Source organism: Vigna unguiculata, chromosome 8 (assembly GCF_037176805.1).
Source record: "Vigna unguiculata cultivar grain cowpea cultivar isolate G323 ecotype 2 chromosome 8, ASM3717680v1, whole genome shotgun sequence".
NCBI lineage: Eukaryota > Viridiplantae > Streptophyta > Magnoliopsida > Fabales > Fabaceae > Vigna > Vigna unguiculata.
The window spans coordinates 21510624-21535606 of record NC_140799.1 but is presented as its reverse complement, the minus strand read 5'-3'; the positions used below and the strand labels follow the sequence as shown (position 1 = coordinate 21535606).

General features: G+C 33.6%; 1 protein-coding gene across 4 annotated transcripts; it reads left to right on the top strand.

The window, feature by feature from the left end:
• The first annotated feature begins 1350 nt into the window (after positions 1-1350).
• LOC114193848 (ABC1 family protein) lies at positions 1351-21703 on the top strand. Of its 4 annotated transcripts, none has more exons than XM_028083798.2 (19): positions 1351-1477; positions 3000-3087; positions 3172-3399; positions 3745-3831; positions 3956-4045; positions 4132-4258; positions 5677-5777; positions 6168-6336; positions 6496-6617; positions 7702-7830; positions 7927-8025; positions 8126-8183; positions 8265-8340; positions 8422-8551; positions 11402-11559; positions 13314-13386; positions 17800-17994; positions 20167-20260; positions 20640-21703. In XM_028083798.2, the coding sequence occupies exons 2-19, from the start codon at positions 3013-3015 to the stop codon at positions 21521-21523; spliced, it is 2895 nt and encodes a 964-aa protein (XP_027939599.1). In that variant the 5' UTR covers positions 1351-1477; positions 3000-3012; the 3' UTR covers positions 21524-21703. The 4 variants fall into 4 exon arrangements, with proteins under 4 accessions (XP_027939599.1, XP_027939598.1, XP_085521489.1 ...); XM_028083797.2 differs by lacking the exon at positions 1351-1477 and adding an exon at positions 1486-1713; XM_085665363.1 differs by lacking the exon at positions 1351-1477 and adding an exon at positions 1957-2076.
• Positions 21704-24983: the final 3280 nt, after the last annotated feature.

Genomic DNA, 24983 nt, shown 5'->3' with positions numbered 1-24983 from the left:
GTAAAAATAACAGTTAATTTTAAAAAATTTAACAAATAATTACATTATAAAGTTAGAATTATAAAATGTGGACATAAAAGACGAAATCCTCTTTATATATATAGTTATAGACTAATTTTTAACCATTAACAAAAGCATTTGTTTTTATGGTATCTTCAGTTTCTATAATTTTAATTAAACTCATTTTGGTTGTTTTAAACTCAAGATGAATATTTACAACTTCGTGCTGAGTGACATGCTCATTCCTTGATATAATTGAAACATTCGAATACAATTTACTCAACGAAACATTGGTCTAAGTGACATCTCTACTATTGGCATAATGGAAACCATTGAGTATAATCTAATTAATAACATGTAGAGTCTCATTGACATCCACATAATTGAAACGTCTAAATACAATCTACTTGACATGTATCTAAAAATATTTTAAAGATATTTCAAAATATATTGGAAGCATGTACGACTTTGTTTTGAACAAAATTAATTTACTTATTGATAATATCAAAATAAATATTTTAAAAAATTAAAATGCTAAGATATACTAAAAATACAATATCACGTAGACCGTGGTATAAATAATTTATATTTGCAATTATATGAAACATATTAAATATTTAAAATAAGCATTTTCAAATTAAAAAAAATAAAATTTTAAATGTTTTAGCTCAATTTAAGAATACTAAGAAACATTTATTTCGGGTTATCATGATAGGTTTTCAAGAATCATATTTCTAATTTAAAATGCTTCTCATTCATATATATATATATATATATATATATATATATATGTATGTATAGAATTATTTTTTGGTGAACTAATATTTTTTTAACTCTGGTCTGATCCACTTGGTAGGTTAGTAGGTTTCTTTAATGAATGTTTTTCTTTTTACAGTTTATTTCATAAATTTATTTCAATTTAATTTTTTATAATAAAAGAATTAAATTTGGTGGATTAATTTAGATAAATTACTTGATTAATCTATGAGTTAAATAAATTGGGTTCAATTCAATTTATTTAAAAAAAATGAATTTTATTTTATCTAATCTGACTCATACCCACAACTCACATGTTAAAAATCTATTTTGACATCTTTATATTTAAATGTATAGATTAACTTTTGATATTATTATTAAGAAAGAATTTTAAATATAAAACTAGAAGTTAAAGTGAGACTATGTGAAATGAATTTCCCAGTTTCTTCCATTATAGTAAAATAGAATTTTCCTACGCCTTTTATAAAAGAATAATAATTAATTATTGTTTTCTAAAATAAATGTTTCTAAAATTCAATAATCTGTTAATAAATATTCCAATCTTCGTACTTTTCAAACATGCAAAAGATTGGAGACTTCTTTAAATAAATATTTAAACAATATTTATTTAGTTTCCAAAACTCATACCTCCTTAACTCACATCACACAACACAAAACCACAGTTTCTCAAGTGCTCTCTTCTTCCTTTCTTCTTTCGAAGGTAAATAACCTCACTACCGCACTTCTCCCCGTTTTCCCCAAAACTGCATCTCAACCCTTCATCTACTCTGTTTCCGTTCTCTTTTTGATGCGTTTCAGTTCTCACTCATCCATTGAATTATATCTATTTAAATCCCTCCGTTAACGGTGATGGATGTTCCCAATTTCGCTTGAATTTCGATATGTTCCACAATTTTTAATCATCGATGATGCATTGGTACACGGTTTATTGAATATGTAAGAGTGACATGTCGGTTCTTCCTTGAACGAGATTGTTTTATTATTATTGTTATTATTATTATTATTATTATTGTTATTATTATTATTATTATTATTATTATTATTATTATTATTTAATCATTGTTGGATGGGGTTGTTCAATTTCGGGATGAACACTTCATTCTGGGTTTAAGAAATGAACCAAAATTTTGGGATCAAAAGTTTACTTTGGGTTTAAGAAATGACCGTCTTCTTGCAGGAGAGATATTTTTGACAACAAGTTAAATTTCGATGGTACTTTTGAAAATTTTCCGGGAAGAAGAACTTGCATAGCAGTGGCAGTAGCTGAAAAGATCATACATTAAAATTTCCAATTACACTGTGATTTTCTTCTTGTTTTTCTCAATATATCCAATTTATTTTTAATATATCCAATTTATTGTTAGGACGAACATTATATGCTCTAGGACATTGACTTCTAATTTCTAACTATTTGGATATTTAATACTGGAAATACCAATTTCAATAAATTTGAGCTATGGAGTATTTTATTTAGATGTTAAATGATATCAAAGTTGTTTTGTTCTATATGTTTATTAGTTATTTGTTCTATTTGCATAGCAGTGGCAGTAGCTGAAAAGATCATACATTAAAATTTCCAATTACACTGTGATTTTCTTCTTGTTTTTCTCAGTATATCCAATTTACTGTTAGGACGAACATTATATGCTCTAGGACATTGACTTCTAATTTCTAACTATTTGGATATTTAATACTGGAAATACTAATTTCAATAAATTTGAGCTATTGGGTATTTTATTTAGATGTTAAATGATATCAAAGTTGTTTTGTTCTATATGTTTATTAGTTATTTGTTCTATTTGCATAGCAGTGGCAGTAGCTGAAAAGATCATACATTAAAATTTCCAATTACACTGTGATTTTCTTCTTGTTTTTCTCAATATATCCAATTTACTGTAGGACGAACATTATATGCTCTAGGACATTGACTTCTAATTTCTAACTATTTGGATATTTAATACTGGAAATACTAATTTCAATAAATTTGAGCTATGGGGTATTTTATTTAGATGTTAAATGATATCAAAGTTGTTTTGTTCTATATGTTTACTAGTTATTTGCATCGCACTGCTCTACATGCTCTTTCTGTATTCTACACGAATATTTCATTCAACAATCAAGTTGTCCTAACTTTATTTGTTAAAATGCTTAAGGGGAAATTTTACTCTGTTTTCTTTTGTTTAACTCTCTTGGTTCTTGATTTGCTTGATTATGTGTTGTAGCTTGCCTGCGAGAATGGGGTGGGGAGATATTTACAGAAGACGGATTAGGGTATTTACAATGGCAATAGTAATTTACGTAGATTATAAGGTGAGTTTTGTTGATTACGCCAGTTGTTGTATTTTAAATAAGTAGGTCTATTGAACTTTTGCTCTCTTCAATGGATCTCCATAGGGTGTACAACAACGTGACAAATGGACTAGCAAATCTAGACAAGCTGCATTGTGGGAGAAGGCTCACGAGCGTAATGCTAAGCGTGTTCTAAAACTGATAATAGAGATGGAAGGCTTATGGGTTAAACTTGGGCAATATATGTCAACTCGCGCAGATGTGCTTCCTGCTGCTTATATACGTCTTTTGAAGCAGTTACAAGACTCTCTTCCTCCTAGACCCTTGGAAGAGGTTTTTCTTCAAATATTTTATTTAAAAATTGTTTTAGTTTATGCTATGAAGGAAAAAAATGCATTTAGGAAAACATATACATTCTGTGATTTTAATAAAAATATCCTGCATATTTTGAGCATTGGAGATGACATTATTCATTAAGTGGGTATTATAAGAATTGAATTTTTTGTACTTTTGTTGGCTGTGAAATTATCACTTTGCTGTTGAAAATGAAACTTAGTTGGGCGTAGACAATCTTTGAACAAGAATAAGGGCCTCATTTGCTAACCTACTTGAGAATTTCAGTTTATTTCTTGAGTCACTACTGCTTCTAGACTTCTGAATTTAGTTTATATATGCAAGGTCTATGGCACCATACAGAAAGAGTTGGGGAAATCAATGGATGAGTTATTTGCTGATTTTGTCAACGAACCTTTGGCAACAGCATCAGTAAGATTTTAAGGATATTTTTTCTTCTAGAGGATGATTATATAACAGATAAAAAATATTTTTAAGTTCACTGTTTTCCTTAATTTAGTTGAGTGAATTGTATCCGTGTGACACATTTATGCAGATAGCACAAGTGCACCGAGCGACTCTGCTCAACGGACAGGAAGTGGTAGTTAAAGTTCAACATGATGGTATCAAGACAGTTATACTGGAGGTTTGTTTCTTATTCTTTGAATATATAGATAAAGAGGTCAAATGGAGCCTTTCAAAAGATTTTTGTGCCTACATTTTTCTTTTCAGGACTTAAAAAATGCAAAGTCAATTGTTGATTGGATTGCATGGGCTGAGCCACAATATAACTTTAACCCTATGATTGATGAATGGTGCAAAGAAGCTCCTAAGGAACTTGACTTCAATCATGAAGCTGGTATTTTCAGATCTTTTCCAAAGTTTGAATTTGAAGCTGTAGATCTAAATTTATGCTTGAGAATATCTTTGGTCTATTTTGTCTCGGGGTTTAGCACAAACTTTCTTAAGGGCATTATTTGGCCAATATGTTTAGAAATTTATGATTTATAGTCATTGATGGCTAATGACAAAGTATTATATTTTGAAACCCCCCTTTATTGTGGTATTTCCTACCAGAATTAGTTATGGTTAGTTTAGGAAATTTCTTAATTGCAGTCTCAAAGGTGGTACTTGGTTTCACGAGGATTAGAGATATGCTTGGGGTCATAACCCATTATGTTTTTCGTTATAATTTCATAAAGGATTTTTGGGGTCTCCAATATTTTTCGATATCGATAACAATGATATGTTATGACCCCTAAAGACGGCCTTTCTCTATCACACATTCCACTCTCATTATTTCCTTACCTAACAGATACAAATATCCTAATTTCTCGGTGGTAATTAAAATAAAATATCCTTAGAATCCTTACATTCATTCTAATGGATTTAATTTCCTTTGTTTAATGTGATTGTTACTATTTATAATATAGAAATTAGGAGCTAATCTTATGTAATCAAGAATATAGTAATAATTATAGAAATAGGGAGGTTGATGATATCAAATCTTCTCTATTTATTGTATTGATTTCTTTTTCTGAATATAAATAAAGCACCCTTGTTTGAGAAATACACAGTTTTAGCCCAATGTTTCTGTCTTCCTTAGAGTTTTTTTAACAATTACAAATAGAGGAGCTCAAAATGTAATGAGGTTGATTGAAATTAATAATATATTTTTTTTCCCTCATTATTCAAGTGTATTCTTAGGTGCGCTCCTACTCCACTTTAGTTGTGTCTTCTTTTTGGTCTACCTTAATTGTAGCGTCAATGGTAGTGTTTAGTCTTGCATTGAATTGAGATGTGATTTAAATGACCTATCAAGCTCAGGCAATTTTCACCTTAGAAATCGATTTGGTGTGACTGAGTTTGGTCCTTGGTCCAAGTTCTCAGAGAAAATCATGTATTTTTTTTTTTTATATTTATCAATTGTACAACACAACTTCTGCTTACATTTTTATACTTTTAGAGCAGAACCTTGGAACCTATAAGATGCCTACTGTTATAGTTATAACTGTCATTGAGATATTTGTCCTACAACAAATTAATATAATTAAAGACAAGAGAGGACTGGCAAAAACCGATATGGCCCAAGTTGGGCAAGGTCCTTTAGCTCAAATTCCAAGAGATTTGAAAACTAACTTATTGCGAGAGGGGGTGTCTTAATCTGGTGATTTTTGCATTCCCTTGTTTAGTCATCTCAGTAAGCAGGCTTTATTTGTTTACATTTCCCAAGCATCACTTAAAGTGTGTTTCTTACTAGCACATTTGTTTCTGTAGAAAACACTAGAACAGTGGCTACAAATCTTGGCTGCAGAAAGCAATATGATGGAATTATGAGTGCTAATAGAGTGGATGTTTTGATCCCAGATGTAATTCAGGTATATTCAATTTTTATCTGTAAAATGTTTGATTGAAATATTCAAAATGCAATGAAGATGTTAGAAATCAGGCATCATAGAGAATAGATGTACCCTGAATTAGACGTTTGCATATTTCTATTTGAGAATAGATGTACCCTGAATTTTACATATTTCCCTATAAGGTCCCTTTCTGAAGTAATTTTTGTTTGTTTTTTTACTTCATTATAGGTTGATTAGCTTATACGTTCCTATATCATGGTTAGTGCAAACTTCTAGTGGGTGGTTAAGTGTTGGTACCTTTAGTTTGCGAGGGGTTCAAAATGAAATGTTCTTCATGTTTATTCTTATGCTTTTATCTTTTTTCCATAAGTTTTCCTATTTTTAAAACCTGGTTGCTTGGAATGATAGTCTACAGAAAAAGTCCTTGTTTTGGAATACATGGATGGCATTCGGTTGAATGATCTAGAATCACTAGAAGCTTTTGGAGTAAATAAACAAAAGATTGTCGAGGAGATTACTCGTGCCTATGCCCACCAAATATATGTTGATGGGTTTTTCAATGGTGATCCGCATCCAGGTACTCTCTCTCTCTCTCCCTCTATGTTTGTGCTCCATGTGCTGGTGCAAATGATGTACACATGTATGGTATTTTAATTTTTTTGTTGAAACTTTACGAGAACATTCTGTACACTTATAATTTTTCCATTTGATAGTGAATTTTTTCGTTCTACTACAGGAAATTTTCTTGTGAGCAAAGAATCTCCTCATCGTCCCATTTTACTTGACTTTGGGCTTACGAAGAGACTATCAAGCACCATTAAGCAAGCACTTGCAAAGATGTTTTTGGCCTCTGCAGAGGTTGGTTCACACTTTAGTGCTGTTCATGTGTATAATACTAATATCATATATAGTCTGTCTAGTGGTTATAACTTCCATTTTCTGGTGAAGGTGGACTTCCTTGGATCCTAGCTTACTCTTTCCCATCTCACCCCATTTTTTATTGTAAAGTTACTTGAGCTGCTAGCCGATCCCATCTTTGGTTTTAGAGGGGAGTGCGATAAATCAAGCCAAAGTTTAGATGAATGTGTCTTGTTGAAGATTTTTTGTGGTTTAATTCAGTTATATTGTATTAAGTGATAATGATTTCAGATAAGCTTAATTGGTTTTAATCTGTTATAATTAGTTGTAATTCTCAAGTTAAGGAATAATGTTATATTTTATTTGATGAGATACATACATCATATTTATGTATACAGGAGCCCAGTGACAATTTAAGGAAATAGGGAAAACTTATTCTAGGGGACAAGTTCCTGTGATTATGGGAATTCTTCTACATATACGTCCTAGAATTAATAGTAAGGTAGTATAACGATGTAGAATAAAACTTTTGAGAATGTGTTAGCAACAATCACAGTTTTTACAGTAATAGCTTCACAATTTTGGTTGATATATTTGACATGGTGTTAAGGCCACTCTTTCACAAATTGACTGCACTTTGATTTTCATGTCATTCATTTTCTGTATTTTTCCAATGATAATTTGAGGACAACAAAACGGAGGCTTTTAAATGGCAATGAGTTCGTTGCAACATGTTGGCTTCTAAAGGAACTATTAGAGGCACAAAGGCCATTTTCCCAACCTCACCTGAGTACCTAGCAAAACAAGCTAATTGATTGGGTATGGGTGGTTTTGTACTAGTGCACTCATGGCAAAAGGCTCACAATCATGTGTTTGTAAGATTCAGGAACAAAAGCTTTTAATGTCTAGTTCATCTTTACTTTAGTAACACTTTTTCTTTTCTTTTTTTTTTTTACATTTTTTATTACAGTTTTTATTGAATTGTTAGCATTTGTACAAGCTTCCCTTAACTGCTCCAGAAGATCTTTCTAAACAATGACTGAGTTCTAAACAATGACTGAGTATGCAAACCCTTTTGTTAAAGGGGGACCATGTGGCCCTTCTGTCTGCCTTTGCAGAAATGGGGCTTAAGTTGCGTCTGGACATACCAGAACAGGCAATGGAAGTAACAACCGTATTTTTTCGTTCGACAACACCCGCAAATGAATACCATGTAAGTGTGCCTTTAGCTCCTGATGTATACTGTGGTTTCTTCAGTTTTCTGAGATTTAGCTTCTCCCTAATTGTGGTGTATTCTTCCATTACTAAGAAAACAATGAAATCTCTAGCTGAACAAAGGGACAAAAATATGAAGGTTATACAGGAGAAAATGAACCTTGACAAAAAGGAAATGAAACGCTTTAATCCTGTGAGTTCAGATATAAACTTGCATTTTCCAATTGTTCCAAAATTATGTTACTGACTGTATTTTAGGTACAATGTAAATTGTTTTGAAAATATTTTGTCAGGTTGATGCATTTCCTGGTGATATTGTAATATTTGGAAGGGTTCTTAATCTTCTAAGAGGTCTGCTGTTTTCCACTGTGATACCATGGTAATGCTTATTTGCTCCCCACGTCTTATTTTACTTACCTGATGTGGATGTAGGTCTTTCATCCTCCATGAATGTTCGAATAGTATATATGGACATTATGAGGCCATTTGCGGAGTCAGTTTTGAGTGGGTGAGCCTTTTGAAATTTTTTCTGATTGGTATTTATTACATGCTTGTTTCATTTGTGGCTGAACTTTGGCACATTTGTCAGATACATTAGTAGAGGACCATCAGTAAATGACAAATGGATTTTTGATTCACCAGTTCATTCTGAAGTAGAATCCAAACTGAGGCAGCTTTTAATTGATTTGGGAAACAATGATAAAATACTTGGAATCCAGGTGCACGTTGTTATCCTTAATTGATTTTTAGAAATAATTTCTTTATTGATTCTAGTGGTAACAGCTGGCAAGTACAATTTAAATAAGAAAAACAGAGGGAGACTATCTGAAGCAGAGCATATTGGATTTTAGAGATGCTGAAAACTGTGTGTATGGACCACACAATAGAGTTCATTTTAATAGGCTGCTGGCAATAAATTCAAATAATTATACAATATTTTTCTACTATATACATCATATGATATGCCTATAAGTCATATTCTAATGACATATTCCTAAAATTATAAAGATCCTAATTAAATAAGTAAATAAATAAAAATATAAAAGATAGAAAAAAGAATCCTAAGATCATATAAGATACCCCAATATTTTCTAAAGATAATGTCTTAATTTATTTATGACAGGCAAATTCCTTAATCATATGTTGTTATAATTATAGAAAAAAAAAAAAGGAGATGATCCTATTAAAGGCCTTATTTATAAGGGAAATATTAAAATTTTGGGTATTTTGATGCTACATGAGCAAGGTCACTAAGCGAATGATGCTCCACTTCAGGGTACTATGTTCCTATTAGAAGTAATTGTGGAAAAGTAAGACAAAATGTTGTAGGAAGATAAGTGTAGAAGTAGAATTCAGGGAGGGCAAGGACATGAGTTCACATGGCTTAAACAACTCAAAATTTTTTTTTGAAGAAAGTTCCCAAATGCACCTTGTATGTAACAATCGGGCAACATTAAACAGTGTCTCTAATCCTGTCTTCTATGAAAGGACAAAAAGTATATAGGTGGATTGTCATTTTATCAGAGAAAACTATAGTCTAGAGATATCATCACTAGATTTATCAACTCTAATAAACAATTGACTAACATATTCACCAAGTCTCTAGGAGGATTGAGGATCAATTATATTTGTAACAAGCTGAGTACATATGACTAGGAGTGTTAAAATTGTAGAAATAAAGAGCTAATCCTATATAATAAATATTTAATTTAAATATGTTTTATTGAATTCCTAACATTCCAAGTGCTTTTATTTATACCCGTATTATATCTTTGTTATTGGAGGATATCAAATCTCTTCTATTTATTGAATTGATTCCTTTTTCTTATTATAAATAAAGCATCTATGTTGCCTTAGAAACACAGAATTTCAGATCAATTTTTCTCTTGTATCTAGAGTTTAACAGTAGGGAATTAGAATCCTATAAAATAGAAAAAAGATAAAGAGGAAGGCAAATCGCTTGACTCAAGATTAACTAAGAATTTCCTTAATTTTAGGATTTGATCTTCCTAGTTTATTTAGAACCATAAAATCCTAACGTTCTTAGTTTATCCACATGATTAAGGCTCCACTATAGTCCTTGAGAGTTTGAGATTGTAATTTTAATTGCGAGTTACTTTAGTCTTATACTTAGTAAAGCTTGCACTGGGATCTTTATAACTATAGCAATATCTAATAATTAGGATCAGAATTATTAGAACATATTTTATAAACATTTCATATCATGTATTTATTATCATCAGTTTATATGGAAGGAACTCTTTTGTGTAGTCCATACTGCAGGTAGCTTATCTGCACGAGATCAGAGACTGGAGTGTACTGAACTTTTTTGAAATCAATAATTAAAGAATATTTTAGGCTTCTAGATTTATGTTAGAATTGTAGAGAAAGAAACTAAGAAAATTGAAAATATGTTTTATTGAACTTAGAAGAATACAAAGGAACTCTTGATGTAGATAATTGAACAAAGGGATAAGATATGAGATCATATCTAACTAGATTACTGAATATGATCCAACTATATAACAAAACTAGAATTGGACGACTTCACAAGTTGAACTCTCTATACGGTACTATAGTGTATGAAAATAACGAGCAATTTTTGGGCTTCTAATCAGTAACTCAAGCTTTTGGGATAGTTTCTCTTGACTATGTATTAGAGTCTCTATGATCGTCTGATTAGGATTTCAATCCTTGTAGTTCCTGTTCTTCTAGAGAAACTTGAATTTCAGCATTTAGAGTGGGCTTGGACATTTTCCACCCTTCAAGCCCAAAGGATTCGTGTATGAGGGGGCATGTTTCATCTAACTAGTTAAGCTTTTATGATTGTTGCCATATTGAAAGAGATTTTATTTATTCTGGGCTTTCTCTTTTTCAGATGTACATATTGTGAGGATTATTTATACTCAGATTAGTATTTATTTTAGAAATAGAAGACATCTATTAGTTTCGGTCCCTATCGACTTTACCATTTTTTGTCTTTACTTTTTACAAATCTTTGTTTAGTCACTAACTATCACATCAAGAGCGACTAAAAGCTGATTATTTTGTACTTTTAAATAAGGGACTAAAACAAAGAAGAAGCCATATTTGTAAAGCACTGAATTTAGACTGTATCTGAGCCTTAGTGGTGTTGGCAGTTGGGACCACACGAAAATAATAGTTCTTCTACTTTCCAAAAGCATACATTGCTGCTTAAGAAATGTAATTACCATAATTATTTTCTCTGGTAAATTGCATTCTTATCAATTCCTTTGTAATAATCCTGCATATACATTCCCTTGGCTGAGAGCTTTTCACTCAAGCAATCTCATTCAATCATCCTTTTAAATTTTGTATACTAATTATATATTGATGAGTCCATGGTTAACAGAATCTTTGCATTCCCCTGTATTAGTATCTCGGTCTACTACTGTTGTTGAGCCAAATGTTCCATTTTGTTTTAAATATAATTGAGGGTTCACATTTTTTACTCTTATTGTTGGTGTTGTGCATATGATGTCAAGAGTCAAACAAATAGGTTATGTATTTTTCAATTGTTTTACTAAATTCTGAATAATCTGTTAAAGGTATGTGCATACAAAGATGAAGAGGTCATAATTGACACTGCTGCAGGAGTACTTGGTAAATATGATCCACGTCCAGTTAAGCCTGATAGCCTTTTTCCAGTGTTCTCTGTTACAAAGGGTATCACAGCAGGAATGGTACATTGGATGGTTGACAATGGGTATGTTGTAAAATTCTTTGACCATATAGTTTGTGTACCTCTTTTTGTTGCTATAATTTCTTGTTTGTTAAAATATAAAGTTTTAATTTCACATAGAAAAGGGACCGGGCTGTGCTGAATTACTTGTTGACAATAAAACTTACATTTGTCTAATGGTTCATGCCAAGATAGGTTTATCTTATTCGTAGTGTTACGCTGATATTTACCTTCAAATGATATCTCCCAACTAATATAATCTCAGAATTTAAAAAGAATACTTATTTCTTCTATATTACAATAATGAGGTCATTGGACCTATAAATGCATGAGCCTGCTATTTATTTTAGGAAATATAGAGAGCTAATTCTAAGGAAACAAATCCCTGTAATTATGAGACTGTTTTTAAATACATAATCCTAGTGTTAATAGTAAGATTGATGAGAGCCCCTAACTCCTACCAAAGATGAAGGAAGGAGTTCAAGGAAAATAAGCTTGATTAGGAGGGAGGGTTGCTAGTGGGACCTCCTTGTTGAGTATGTCACCTTCGAGAAGAATCTTAGAAATAAGGAGACCCTTGGAAGTGCAAAAGGAGAGCATCTTGGAGTGGGGGTCACCATGCCCACATGGAGGAGAGAGAATGCACCTTTATGATGATTTTGTAATTTGGAGAATATTTTGTCTCCTTCATCATTAGGATTTTCTAGAAGACACTTTTTGTATTTGCTAGGTAGTCCTTCTCCTTTTGCTAGATAGCCCTCCCCATCTTTATAGTTCTTCTAGGAGTCCCTTCCCATTGCTTATTTAAGAAGGTCTCCCCATCACTTGTAAAGAGTTGAATATTTTGAGTAGTAAAGTTATTATGTTCAACCATTTCTAGAGGGATTTGAGAGAGTTTCTTGAGTGTTCTTGAGCTCCCCTTACTCTCATCTTAAGCTATAAGGTTCAAGTGGCAGCACAACCACTCATCTTGGATGGCTTAGTACCCCCAATTGGCGTGACCACCTTTCTTCCCTTTCCCCTTCTTTTCTTTCCATCTTTTGTTCCATTTATTTTCATGTTTTTATGTTCTTTTTTTCCTTTATGCTTCCACCTATAATTGTTCTTTTCTAGTTGTATTGATTTCTTAGTTCCAATTGAATCTTCTACTCCCCTCTTTGAGCTCCTTTGAAGTGCACCTTCATATCTAGATAACCTTTTGGTTATCTTAATGTTCAGCGGGAATACCTATAACATTAAAGTCATATATATAAACAAGGGCTTGGAACAGTAAACTCACTCTTTACATTCCTCACGATTTATTGATTCACACACATCTGAGCATATGCTAATTTTTTATTCCAGAATTAATTCGGCCTTTATGCTGATGATTACAATGATCGCTTCACTAAGCTTTGATATTTGTATGATTACGCTTAAGATAAATCTTATAAGTGTAGAAATAAGGAATTGATCACGTTTGTCTCTTTCCTAGAGTTAAAAATATTTTTTTTTTCCATATTGTTTGACTGCCTTTTTGTATGCTTTAATTATTTAAGAAAGATTACCTATGCAATCTAGTTGTTGTATGTAATTACTCAGTTTTAAATACTATCAAAGTTCCTATGTTAGCGCCATTTCTGTTACTCAGGAATGATTTCTTTGATTTAATTAAGATTCGTGTTTGTAAATTGTTATCGAAAGTTTAAAATCATACTTCATACTTTATTTAACTTTGTAACGTCATGTACTCTCTCTGCTTTTAACTTGAAATAAGTGTCTGCTTGCTTATCTTACAGACAACTAAACCTTGAAGACAATGTAGCAAATATATGGCCTGGATTTGGATCAAATGGGAAGGATGTCATTAAGGTCTGATATTGAATTTTCTCCCTACTGAAGTTTTGTTATTTTTAATGATAATAATGAGAGATGAATGCTGAACTGAGAGAGATGCTGTAAAAAAAGTATTATCTAATTTTCTAATGAGAAAGGAATGCTGAAGTGAGAGAGATGCTGTAAAAAAAGTATTATCTAATTTTCTAATGAGAAAGGAATGCTGAAGTGAGAGAGATGCTGTAAAAAATGTATTATCTAAAAAATGTATTATCTTTGCATTTCCCTTAAGATTGAGCATAAAACTTATATGCACCAGCCTCATTACGTACAAACTTAGAAGGCCGGACTACCAATACAAATTATATGCTCCAACCGCAACACAAGTGAACATTGAATGCAGGACCCCCAAGAGACTTTAGTGAGAACGGAAATTCTAAATCCTCCTTCTTACTTTTATGGCAAGTTTTAAATGTATTTTCTATTTCTAAGACGAGAAATGCATTTACTTTTCATTTACTACGTTCTTTATATGATAGTAAGAGCATTTGTTGGAGGATAATATGACATCAGTCATATCATCCAGAGAGAGAAGTTAGAATTGCAGAAGAATTGATAAGCGGGAGAGTTAACTTCACTTGCATATGAAGAAGAAAAGGGAATTTAAGGGTTTCTAATAACCGGGTCAAAGGAGGATCAGGCCTGCAAATCTAGATCTGCTTCATATGAAAATTGCCACTACTCAACAGTTGATCTTCCAGACCTAGACCCATTTGCCACTTCTCAACTGCTTTGGACCGTGATACATGTTAGAGATATATGTTGAGTTTAAGAGCGGGGTTAAATTGAATTATGAAAGCTTAAAAAATGAATGACTAATTTTTATTGAATCTGAATGTATCCTAACAAGGGCAGCAATGGATACAGGCCATATATGATGACTAGAAGTTTTTCTTGAGATATGGGAAATCCAATTACAACCATTAACTATAGTATAGGAAAAGGGGAAACAACAAAAATAACTAATAGCTTGAACAGTAATAGGGAGGGAATCGAAAAAGTGGGGCTACTTTCAGGAAATTATCTGACAAAGAGATGCAAGATAAGATCAAGAAAGAATTATGTTTCAGATGTGATGAGAAGTTTGGGTCTAACCATGTTTGCAGAAACAATTACATGCTCCTTATAACTGAGGAAGACATAATTAGATATGACAATATCTATTAAATATAGAGAAAATATGGTTTGAGATTAATATCCCTTGTGTAGAAAATACACATACGGGCTGTATTTATAATAAAGAACATATGGGCGCCCAAAATACATAGAAAGAATAATAACAATAGAAACAGAAAATAAGATATTAAAGATATCTTAACACTCCCTCTTAAGTTGGTGCATACAAATAGTATGTACCAAGCTTGTTACAAATATAACTAATTCTCGGTTCCCGTAAAGATTTAGTGAAAATATTTGCTAACTGATCACTTGAGTTAACAAACTCAGTCTTGATGTCTCCAGACATAATCTTTTCTCGAATGAAATGACCGTCAATTTCAATGTGTTTAGTCCTCTCATGAAAGACAGGATTAGAACCGATATGAAGAGCAGCTTGATTGTCACATATAAGTGTCATTTGATTAACGTCTCCAAACTATAACTCTTTGAGCAATTGCTTAAGCCAAAAAATCTCACAAGTGGCTGAAGCCATGGCTCTATATTCTGTTTCTGCACTAGACCTTGCCACAACACTTTGTTTCTTGCTTTTCCAAGAGATTAAGTAACCTCCAATGGAGACACAATATCCAGATGTAGACCTTTTATCAGAAGGAGATTCTGTCCAATCAACATCTGAATAACAAACAACTTTTGTATGGTTTTTAGAACCATATAACAACCCTTTACCAGGAGATCCTTTAATATACTTCAATATACGAATGATTGCATTCCAATGATCTTCGCACGGAGAATTAAGAAATTGGCTTACCACACTGACTGCAAAGGAAATGTCGGGACGAGTAACTGTAAGATAATTCAATTTCCCAACTAATCTTCTATACTGTTCGGGATCTGACATAGACTTCCCCTGATTTGGTAGAAGTTTAGTATTGGGATCCATGAGTGTGTCAACAAATTTTGAATTCATCAACCTAGTTTCTTCCAAAATATCCAGTGCATACTTTCGTTGAGAAATAACAATACCATCTTTGTCGGACTATGCCACCTCAATACCCAAGAAATATCTGAGTTTTCTGAGATCTTTGGTCTGAAAATGATCACAAAGATGTTGTTTCATCTGAGAGATGCCATGGTTATCACTTCCGGTGTCATCAACATACACTATCAAGTAGACACATCTAACACTTGAGTGACGATAAAAAACTGAATGATCAGCCTCATACCGAGTCATACCAAATTGTTGAACAACATTGCTAAATTTTTCAAACAGGCCCTTGGAGACTGTTTTAGGCCATATAAAGATTTGCGAAGACGACATACCAACCCAGAAGACTCCCCCTGAGCAACAAACCCAGGAGGTTGCTCCATATAAATCTCTTCTTTCAAATCGCCATTGAGGAAAGCGTTTTTAACGTCCAATTGATAAAGAGGCCACTTTTGAAGAGCCGCCATGGCAATAAATAAACAAACAGAAGCCATCTTTGTCACTGGAGAAAAAGTATCACCATAATCCAACCCAAAGATTTGCGTGTAACCTTTGGCCACAAGACGTGCTTTGAGACGATCAATAGTACCATTAGGTCCAACTTTAATAGCAAAAACCTACCTATAACCAACAACAAATTTTCCATACGGTAATGGGACAAGCTCCCAAGTTCCACTATTATGAAGCGCACTCAAGTCATCGAGCATGGTCTGATGCCAACCAGGATGGGCTAATGCACCACGAACAGATTTTTTTCGAATGGTCACTTGGTGGAAAGGGAGATTTAGTTGTCGGACCTGGAGGAGACATAGTAGTTGGCACTTGAGGTGAGTCACTCGCTGGTTGTTGAGGACGATGGCGGTGACTATAAACTTGAAGAGGTGGTGGAACAGAAACTGACGGCATACAAGGCACACCTGGAATATCACAGATCATAAGAATATTGATAGGATTAGGAAAATCGACGGTATTAGATGGAGACTCAGTGGAATGAGAAGAACTTTTATAGTAAAATGAAGACTCATTGAAGGTGACATCTGCTGAAACAAAATAGCAGTTAAGAGAAGGAAAAAACACTTGTATCCTTTTTGGGATCGCGTAAACCCCAAAGCACACATTTGTGTGATCGAGAAAATATGGTTTGAGATTAATCTCCCTTGTGTAGAAAATACACATAGGGGCTTTATTTATAATAAAGAACATATGTGCTAAGCCCAAAATACATAGAAAGAATAATAATAATAGAAACAGAAAATAAGATATTAAAGATATCTTAACAATATCCAAACTTAATGATGTCCATAATCCCAATAGAAAAAGTCATAAAATTTACAATACTCCATTCTTAATATATCAACATTTTCTTGGATAAAATATTCAAATTTATATAATATTATAATATGAATTGTGATTATTAAACATGTAAGCACTTTAAAGTAAGTTAAAACATGTTTTATGGTCAATAGGTCCTGATATTTGAGTATTGTTAGAGATATCATTTAATTATGTTAAAGATATGATTTGATAGGGAAATGTATACTTTTCATTGTCAGATATTCATTCTTGCTTCTTATTATTGTATCTCTTCTTTATAATAAATAAGAATACAAATATTTGGACATCAACACACAAACTCATTATATTCCTTCTTGGTTCCTTTCTTCTGGTTTGAGAGCGGTACCATATACTCATTTTATCATTGATCCTTTCAAAACGGTATCCAGAGCAAGTAACTCTAATTTGTGCTTTCCCTGTGCGGACACTGCCCATAGGAGTAAATTTTCTAGAAACAGTATACACTTTTCAGTTTTCGATTTTTTTTTCTCTGCTGTCACAGCTCACCGCCTTCATTATATTCCTTCTTGGATACTTTTTTTTTCTGGTAACAGGGAATACCATCTCCCATAACCTATTTTATCACTAATCCTTTCAACTTATCTCAAGAGCCTAAAGTAAAAACTCATATTATGTGCCTTCCCCCAGGGACCACTGCCCATAGGAGTAAATTTTCAGAAACATTGTACAGTTTCGTTTGTTTGTTTTTTTTTTCTCTGCTATCATAGCTCCCCGCCCAATAAAATATTAGCTGGTAAAATAATTGTTAATAGTTATGGTCCATATATAAAACACCTGGTAAAATAACTGTCATCCACACGCTTTACAGCTCCTCTAAACTAACTTCTTTCAGTTACGCTTTTTTTTTTTTTTTTTTTCCTTCTGGCTTACTTTCTAAGGCTTGGTGCAATGCCTTTTACTGGCTCATCAGTTTTAATATTCTGTTTCAGGTTCATCATGTACTTAACCATACATCTGGTTTGCATAATGCCATGGGAGACATAACTCAAGAAAACCCTCTTCTAATGCTTGATTGGGATGAATGTTTAAATTGCATTAGTCAGTCAGTACCTGAGACTGAACCAGGCAAGGAGCAGTTTTATCATTATTTATCATTTGGCTGGTTGTGTGGTGGAATCATTGAGGTATGAGATGCTTTCCCTTTGCCTTCCCCTTGTCAATCGCAATTTTTAATTCATATATAATTCTTATTCCTGCTCAAAACATATTCTCCAGTTTTATGCTTCACTGTCTGAGCAATTAAGGTTAAAAGCAGAGGACGATATTAGACATGAAAAATATTTGTTTTTAAAAGAAAGTAATACAACTTTGTTTCTAAAATAGACTGTAAGAGCGTGATATTTTGTAATACTCTTGCCATGCTTGTAATGGTGGAATAAGCTATATGGTGATTGATTGGTGGGTATGAGTGTGGACATAGGAACTTACACGGGTTTTTTACACAAATGGTGTAATTTGACATCCAATTTTTGGAAATGGATAAATTTTCAAAAATTTATGTATGTGGGTAAGCCGTATTTGGAAGCACGATTTTAAAACAAAGAAATCATGCTTCCAAGCATAAATTCGAGTCAAATAATAAGAAACCATATTTCAAAACAATTTCTTTGATACCTAATTTTCTTAAAAATCTCTTTTATTGAAGTCCTGTTTCAAACATATTTCTATTTTATTTATTTATTTTTTCAAGGTATAGGCCTTATTTTTTTATTGTATGGAAATTGTGTTTCCATAAACTATTTCCTTTTTATAGTTTTGGGAACAATATTGTTTTCTATGTGAGACTCTTGCAGAATAAGATTGCTAGAAATTTGTTGGATGTATTGGATTGCTAGGACAACATGCAAGAACTGAACTCACAATTGAAAGTCAAATGAATTTTGTGACCCAAAAAAAGCGTTGTCACTTGTCATAGTTACGATAACTCATGATAAGCCTCCAAACTCCATGATTACAAGCGTAGTGCACTCTCACCTATGTGTTTGGTTATGTTATGAGATTTTTCATTGCACATGTTTAAATCAGATAAACTCCGAGTTCTATACATCTTTTACGTTGCAATTAACTAAAAACAAAAGCAGAAAAAGGACTTCACATATATGTTGCTATTAATTAAAAAAGCAGAAAAAATAAAGTCTATCAAAGCACGACTTCCATACACTACATGAAATAAAATAAATAAATCTCATGTACAGTTTACAAAAATAAAATACAAATTGGGGCTTAAAATACGGTTTCAGTGAAAAAGAAAGGAAAAAAAGTTCGCAAGGAAGATGTATTAATAAATCTCATGTACAGTTTAAAAATAAAATACAAATTGTGACTTAAAACACGATTTCAATGGAAATATATGGAACTCATGCTTTGATAGGGGACTTTCTTCTCTTTCTATTTTTTCTGCTTTTTTAATTTATACCAACACCAATAATGTGTATGGAGTTTCTTTTTATTTTTTATGCTTAATTTTTTAGTTAATAGTAACACATAACATGTATTTGGACAGAGAGCAGTGGTAAAATTTGGAGTTTACCAATTTTAAATATGTGCAATGAAAAGTCTCACATACCTTATCCCGAAAGAAGCCGCAAATAGTGTTGTATGTTCTCATCATGGACTTTGGAGGCTTATTATTAGGAGTTACCATAACTATAACAAGTGTCAACTCTATTTCTTTCGGCTCAGAATTCATGTGACTTTCACTTCTGGTTGCCTTTATTTGTTAAGTTCATGCTTCTTGTCCTTACAACCCAATTCAATCAAAAGTTTCTTAGTCTTATCCAACCATGAAAACAATAGTGTTCAATACTAAAAAAAAAAGGAAATCGTGCATGGAGGACAGTTTGCATAGAATAAAAAAATAATTCTTATACCTTTCACCAGATTTAAAATAAAATAAAAGTCCTATTTTAAATTACAACAACAAAAAACAAAAATAAATTAGGTAACAAATGAATTTTGTTTCGAAACTCAATTTCTAATTATTGGACCCAAATTCATACTTCCAAACACAACCTGTCCACATAAATCCTTTAAGGTTTACCCATTTTATTAAGTTCAAGGTGAAGTTACACCATTTGTTTAAAATAGCCACCTTACACGCGTATAGATTATGTGTTTATGCTTATGGCATGTCTCTCCAATTTGTTTGTTGGTGTAGAACATATTTGATGTTGCCTGTGTATATGAAATAGTTATTTTGGCATGGTTGCAGTAGGTTTAAGTTATTATTTTTTCACAATGTTGCTTAACCAGTTGGGTTTCTATCATGTTCTAATAATTTATTTGGATAAAAACAGCATGCATCTGGCAAGAAATTTCAGGAGATTCTTGAAGAAGCAATAATTCGCCCCCTTCATATTGAAGGGGAGCTATATGTAGGGATTCCACCAGGTAACTTTTGATGAGTAATATTTGTTATTTTATTTTGTTTTTGTGTAGCCCATAGTAGTTGGAGGTAACGAAATTCGGAACCTGTTTAGTACCAGATTTTTCTATCATTTTTTTATTTCTACAAATAATTACAAAATGTCACCTTGTTTTATTTTGTTTTCAAATATTTGTACAGTTAACATGGAAGCAACATGTTATTTTCATTGATTATGGTTTTCATTGTCATGTACAAATCTTTTAAATCATGAATCAATTTAAAAACAAAGTGGCTTTCAATTTTTGTGAAAATATATTTTTTTTCTTATCGAATGTCTCTAATAGTATTTCTCTTTTGATTTCTTTGTAAATTGTAACCATGGTTCATTGCTTACATTTTTAGGTGTGGAATCACGTCTTGCTGCCCTGACTGTAGATACAGATGATTTAAGCAAGCTATCAGCACTAAATAATCGTTCTGACCTTCCCTCCACCTTCCAACCTCAGCAAATTGCTCAAGTGGCAACCACTTTACCTGTTGTTTTCAATACACTGAATGCTCGCCGTGCAATCATACCAGCAGGCAATGGACATGTATCAGCCCGGGCACTTGCACGTTATTATGCAGCCCTAGCTGATGGTGGTAAGATACCACCACCTCATTCTTCTGCTTCTAAGCCATTACTTGGAAGCCATCCTCATATCCCCAAATTAAATTCTTCCCAGAAAGCCCCCAAAAAGCAAAAATGCATTGGACGGAAGCAAACAACTATGCCTACTGTTAGTACTAACAGAACTTATGAAAAAGTTTCAAGTTATGATGATTTAGAGGCTGATGAGGGCAGCAATATTAACAGAGAAAGTAGCAGTAGCGACGATACAAGTAGCAGCATAATTGGTAGTAATCTTAGAAACCATGTTGCTGGAAAAGTCTACCGGAATCCTAGGATTATTGATGAATTCTTGGGTACAGGAGACTACGAGAATTTAACTTTGCCAAATGGAGGTTTTGGCCTAGGATTTAAGAGGTTTACGTCTAAGGATGGATCATCAATTGCATTTGGTCACTCGGGAATGGGTGGGTCCACAGGTTTTTGTGATGTTACCAATAAGTTCTCTATTGCTGTGACACTGAACAAAATGTCCTTTGGAGGTGTCACCGGAAAAATTGTCCAACTCGTATGTTCAGAGTTAAATATTCCTGTTCCGGATGATTTCTTGAGATTTGCTGTTGAGCAAAGGGGAGAGGATGCGCAATTACAAATGGGAAGGCCTATGATTAATTGATGGTGAAAGGTTCATATAAACCCTTTTCACCACAATTTATTGTATAACTTTCTCTTTTACTTAACGCTTTGATGATAATATGTACCGTGAATCTTTTGGTCCTCTTTATTGGCACTTTGTAGCGACACATTCACGTGTATTCGCGAAGGTATAATTTTAATAAGATTACACTTAGATGCAGTTACGACTTCTGTTGTTTCTAATTAAATTTAAGATTTTACTTGAAGAATTTGTATTTTATTAAATATGTTGTATATTATGACAATAAAATTTTAAATATGATTCAATGTCCGTTTAAAGTGTTCACCGAGCACACAATTCCAACTGAACATGTAATTTCAACTGGTTGAGACACAAAAATCTCAAACCCTTCTTTCCCCTACGTGATGCAATTTCTTAATGTTGATAGATGGTGGAAGGTGAGGACGCACTAAGTCTGAATATACCTTGTAGACCATCTTATTAGATATGTGTATGAATGGTGGTGGTATAATCATGATCTTCTTTAGCTGTTGTAGAAAGATGTTCCCGAATCTTTCTTGTATGTCCTTCCGTGACACGTCAAAGTGCGGTGTGTTGGAGGTAACACCTTAGAACTTCAGGATTGAGGTCTAGATTTTCCCACTCTTGTTCATACCACGCTTGATCTCTTTGATGGTATCGTTTAAGCTAGCTTCAACATCGAGCCCCGATGTTGCAGCTAATGTTATTTTTTATTTTCCTTTCCTCGTCTCTATCCTTCCTCGGCTTTGATTCTGACCCATGAGTTGGGGTCAAAAAGTTTACAGGAGTCATAAAACCCATATAAGAAAAAGTTCATGGAGCCAAAATGCCAACAAACACCCATGAAACATTTTTAAAGTAAAAGGCTTATTGAAAAATTAAAAAGAAAAAAAAGTTACTTAAAATCTTTATACCATGAAAAGCATTTCCTCAATCCAAATTCAAACTCAATATGAATTTGACACTAGGTTTATTTCATACTCCCAAGTCAAGTTGGATAGGATTGGATCAGGTCCAAGTTAAGTAGGTCAGTCGGATTGGGTTTGGACAGACGAGGTTTAGGTCAAACCATGGTGGATAAGGTCCACATTGGATTGAGTTGAATTGAGTCTATGCTAGGTCGAGTCAAGCTAGGTCTACGACAAGTTGGAAAATCACCAAGTTGAGTCGAGTTGGACACATCTCAAATCAAATTGAGTCGGATGCACCTTAGGCTGAGTCAAGTTAGACGCACCTCATACCAAGTCGAGTAGGATCTACCTCAAGCAAGTAAAGTTGACCCACCTCGAGCTAAGTCAAGTCGAGCCCACTTTAGGATAAGTCAAGTTAGGTCCACTAGGCCAAGTAGTGTAGGGTCCATTTTAGACTCATATAAGACTGAGTCAAGTCACCCACCTCAGGTTAAGTTAAATGACTTCCACTCAGGTTAAGTTGATTTGGGCCCACCTTGGGCTTAATTAAGTTGGGAGTTAGTTAAGTTGAGCTTACCTTAGACCAAGCCAAGTTGAGTCCATATCAAGCAGAGTTGAGTTGACCCAAATTGGATCGTGTCAAGTCGAGCTTGTGTCAATCTAAGTTTATTTGCACCCACGCCCGATTAAATTGTGTCGAGTTGAATGGAGTTAAACCGTCTTAGGTTTAAGTAAAGTCAAACCTGCATCAACTCAAGTAGCGTAAGGCCTTTGTTGGGCCAAGTATAGTTATGTCCATGTTAGCTTGAGTAGAGTGGCACCCATATCAAATCGATTCATGTTAGGCCCACATTAAATAAACTCAAGTTAGACTCATGTCAAATAGAGTCAAGTTAGGCCCATGTCAGATAGAGTCTAGTCAGATCCATGTTAGGCCAAGTTTCGTTGGGCTTACATATGGCCAAGTTAAGTTGAGCCCACCTTGTCACATCCTAGCCGGATATTACATATTTAGAATTAAAATAATAGAAATATTAATAAACTACATTTATTAATGAAACACTTTCCCAAAATCGCGAGAAAATTAAAACTTTAGTTTATCTACGCCAAAAGATAAAATTCATAAATACGTTCAACGCTTACAAATATAAAATGATTCATAGTAACTGTTTACAAAAATTAATTCATAAAATCCATAAAGATAATCCCAGGTAAAAAAATTCCCATGCTGACCCCATTCCAGCTCTAAGTATCCACATGCTCACCTACATCAACATCTGCTCCCATGTAACGAGTTACATGATCATCGCTAAACACACAAAGATATGGTGAGCTCAAAATAAAAATACATTACAAGGTACATTGTAATAACAATTTAACCCCTAACACTTATGATACACTTCAAACCTCAGGCCCAAACATTCGTATCTTCCTCTGGACGCCTCTTGATCCTACACCCTTTGATGATTACATTAATCGATCCTTACTATCATGAGTGTCTACTCGCCCCTCCGACTACAGGCCACCACCTATAGTCCACACATGGGAATGATCTTGTCACAGTCACAATCTACACAATCAAGTGGAGTTCCCTAATACAAACCGCAGTCCATATTTGTCCCAAGACTACAAAACTCGTCAGATAACACCGAGGAGGAAAAATTTTTGAACTCATTAATACGATCCACGATCTCGCACACTCTATTGGACTTCCAAAACCACCTGGCTACAACCTCGAGTGGCCACGTGTTAGCCCAATATAAGTTACACTCATAACTGAGCCCCCAAAAAAGCATTGCCTCAAGACCTCCATCCAAAGCTGTGTAGAATCTTCCTCACAATCCATTTTTGCACCTGGAACCGTCTGGCGCCTCCCTCGCATCGCTCGGCAAGAACTGAATCCAGACCGCCTGGCAGAACCCACACGCTGCCAAGCACCATACACCTTCTAGTGCCTCTGCCCCTTCTGTCAGGCACCACATGAGTTTAGTGGCCACTGCCACTATTTTGGGTCTCTATCGCCTGGCAGCTCATCCCGCGTCGCCATGTGCCATACCAGTAGCGCAAGTACTACTAGTTTTGGCATTTTGGACAGGTCCTAAAGGACCTCAAACACTCAACATTCAATTTATAGCACAATTTCAATTATCTAGTCATAATCCTATGACTCAATCCCAATTCAACTTACTCATGGTTTTACAATTTAGGTCATGTGATTATTCAATTATCAAGGTGATTCACTCACACATGATCTTTTACCAAGTAAACATACCACACTGAATTAAATCCCATTGCACATAATTAAAGATGTCAAACAAACATTGTACCACATCACAGTCTAGAAAACATCACCTTTAACCTCTTTTAATCCCAATCATCACACAATCATGCATATATTTAATTTAATTACATACTTATGTTTTCTTCTCACATCCTATGCCCAATTTCACAATATTATGCACATAATTTAAGGATAACCACACAAAGACACCAAACACTAAAACAGAAATAGATTGCCCCACTACCCTGATGTGTCGCCTGGCGGC

Bases quoted from the DNA above. Each gene is read 5' to 3' on its own strand.
- LOC114193848 (XM_028083797.2), top strand. From the start codon at position 1,631: ATGTTCCCAATTTCGCTTGAATTTCGATATGTTCCACAATTTTTAATC. The intron at 13,387-17,799 runs GTCTGATATTGA...ATTCTGTTTCAG, and splicing joins ATGGGAAGGATGTCATTAAG to GTTCATCATGTACTTAACCA. The intron at 20,261-20,639 runs GTAACTTTTGAT...TTACATTTTTAG, and splicing joins ATATGTAGGGATTCCACCAG to GTGTGGAATCACGTCTTGCT.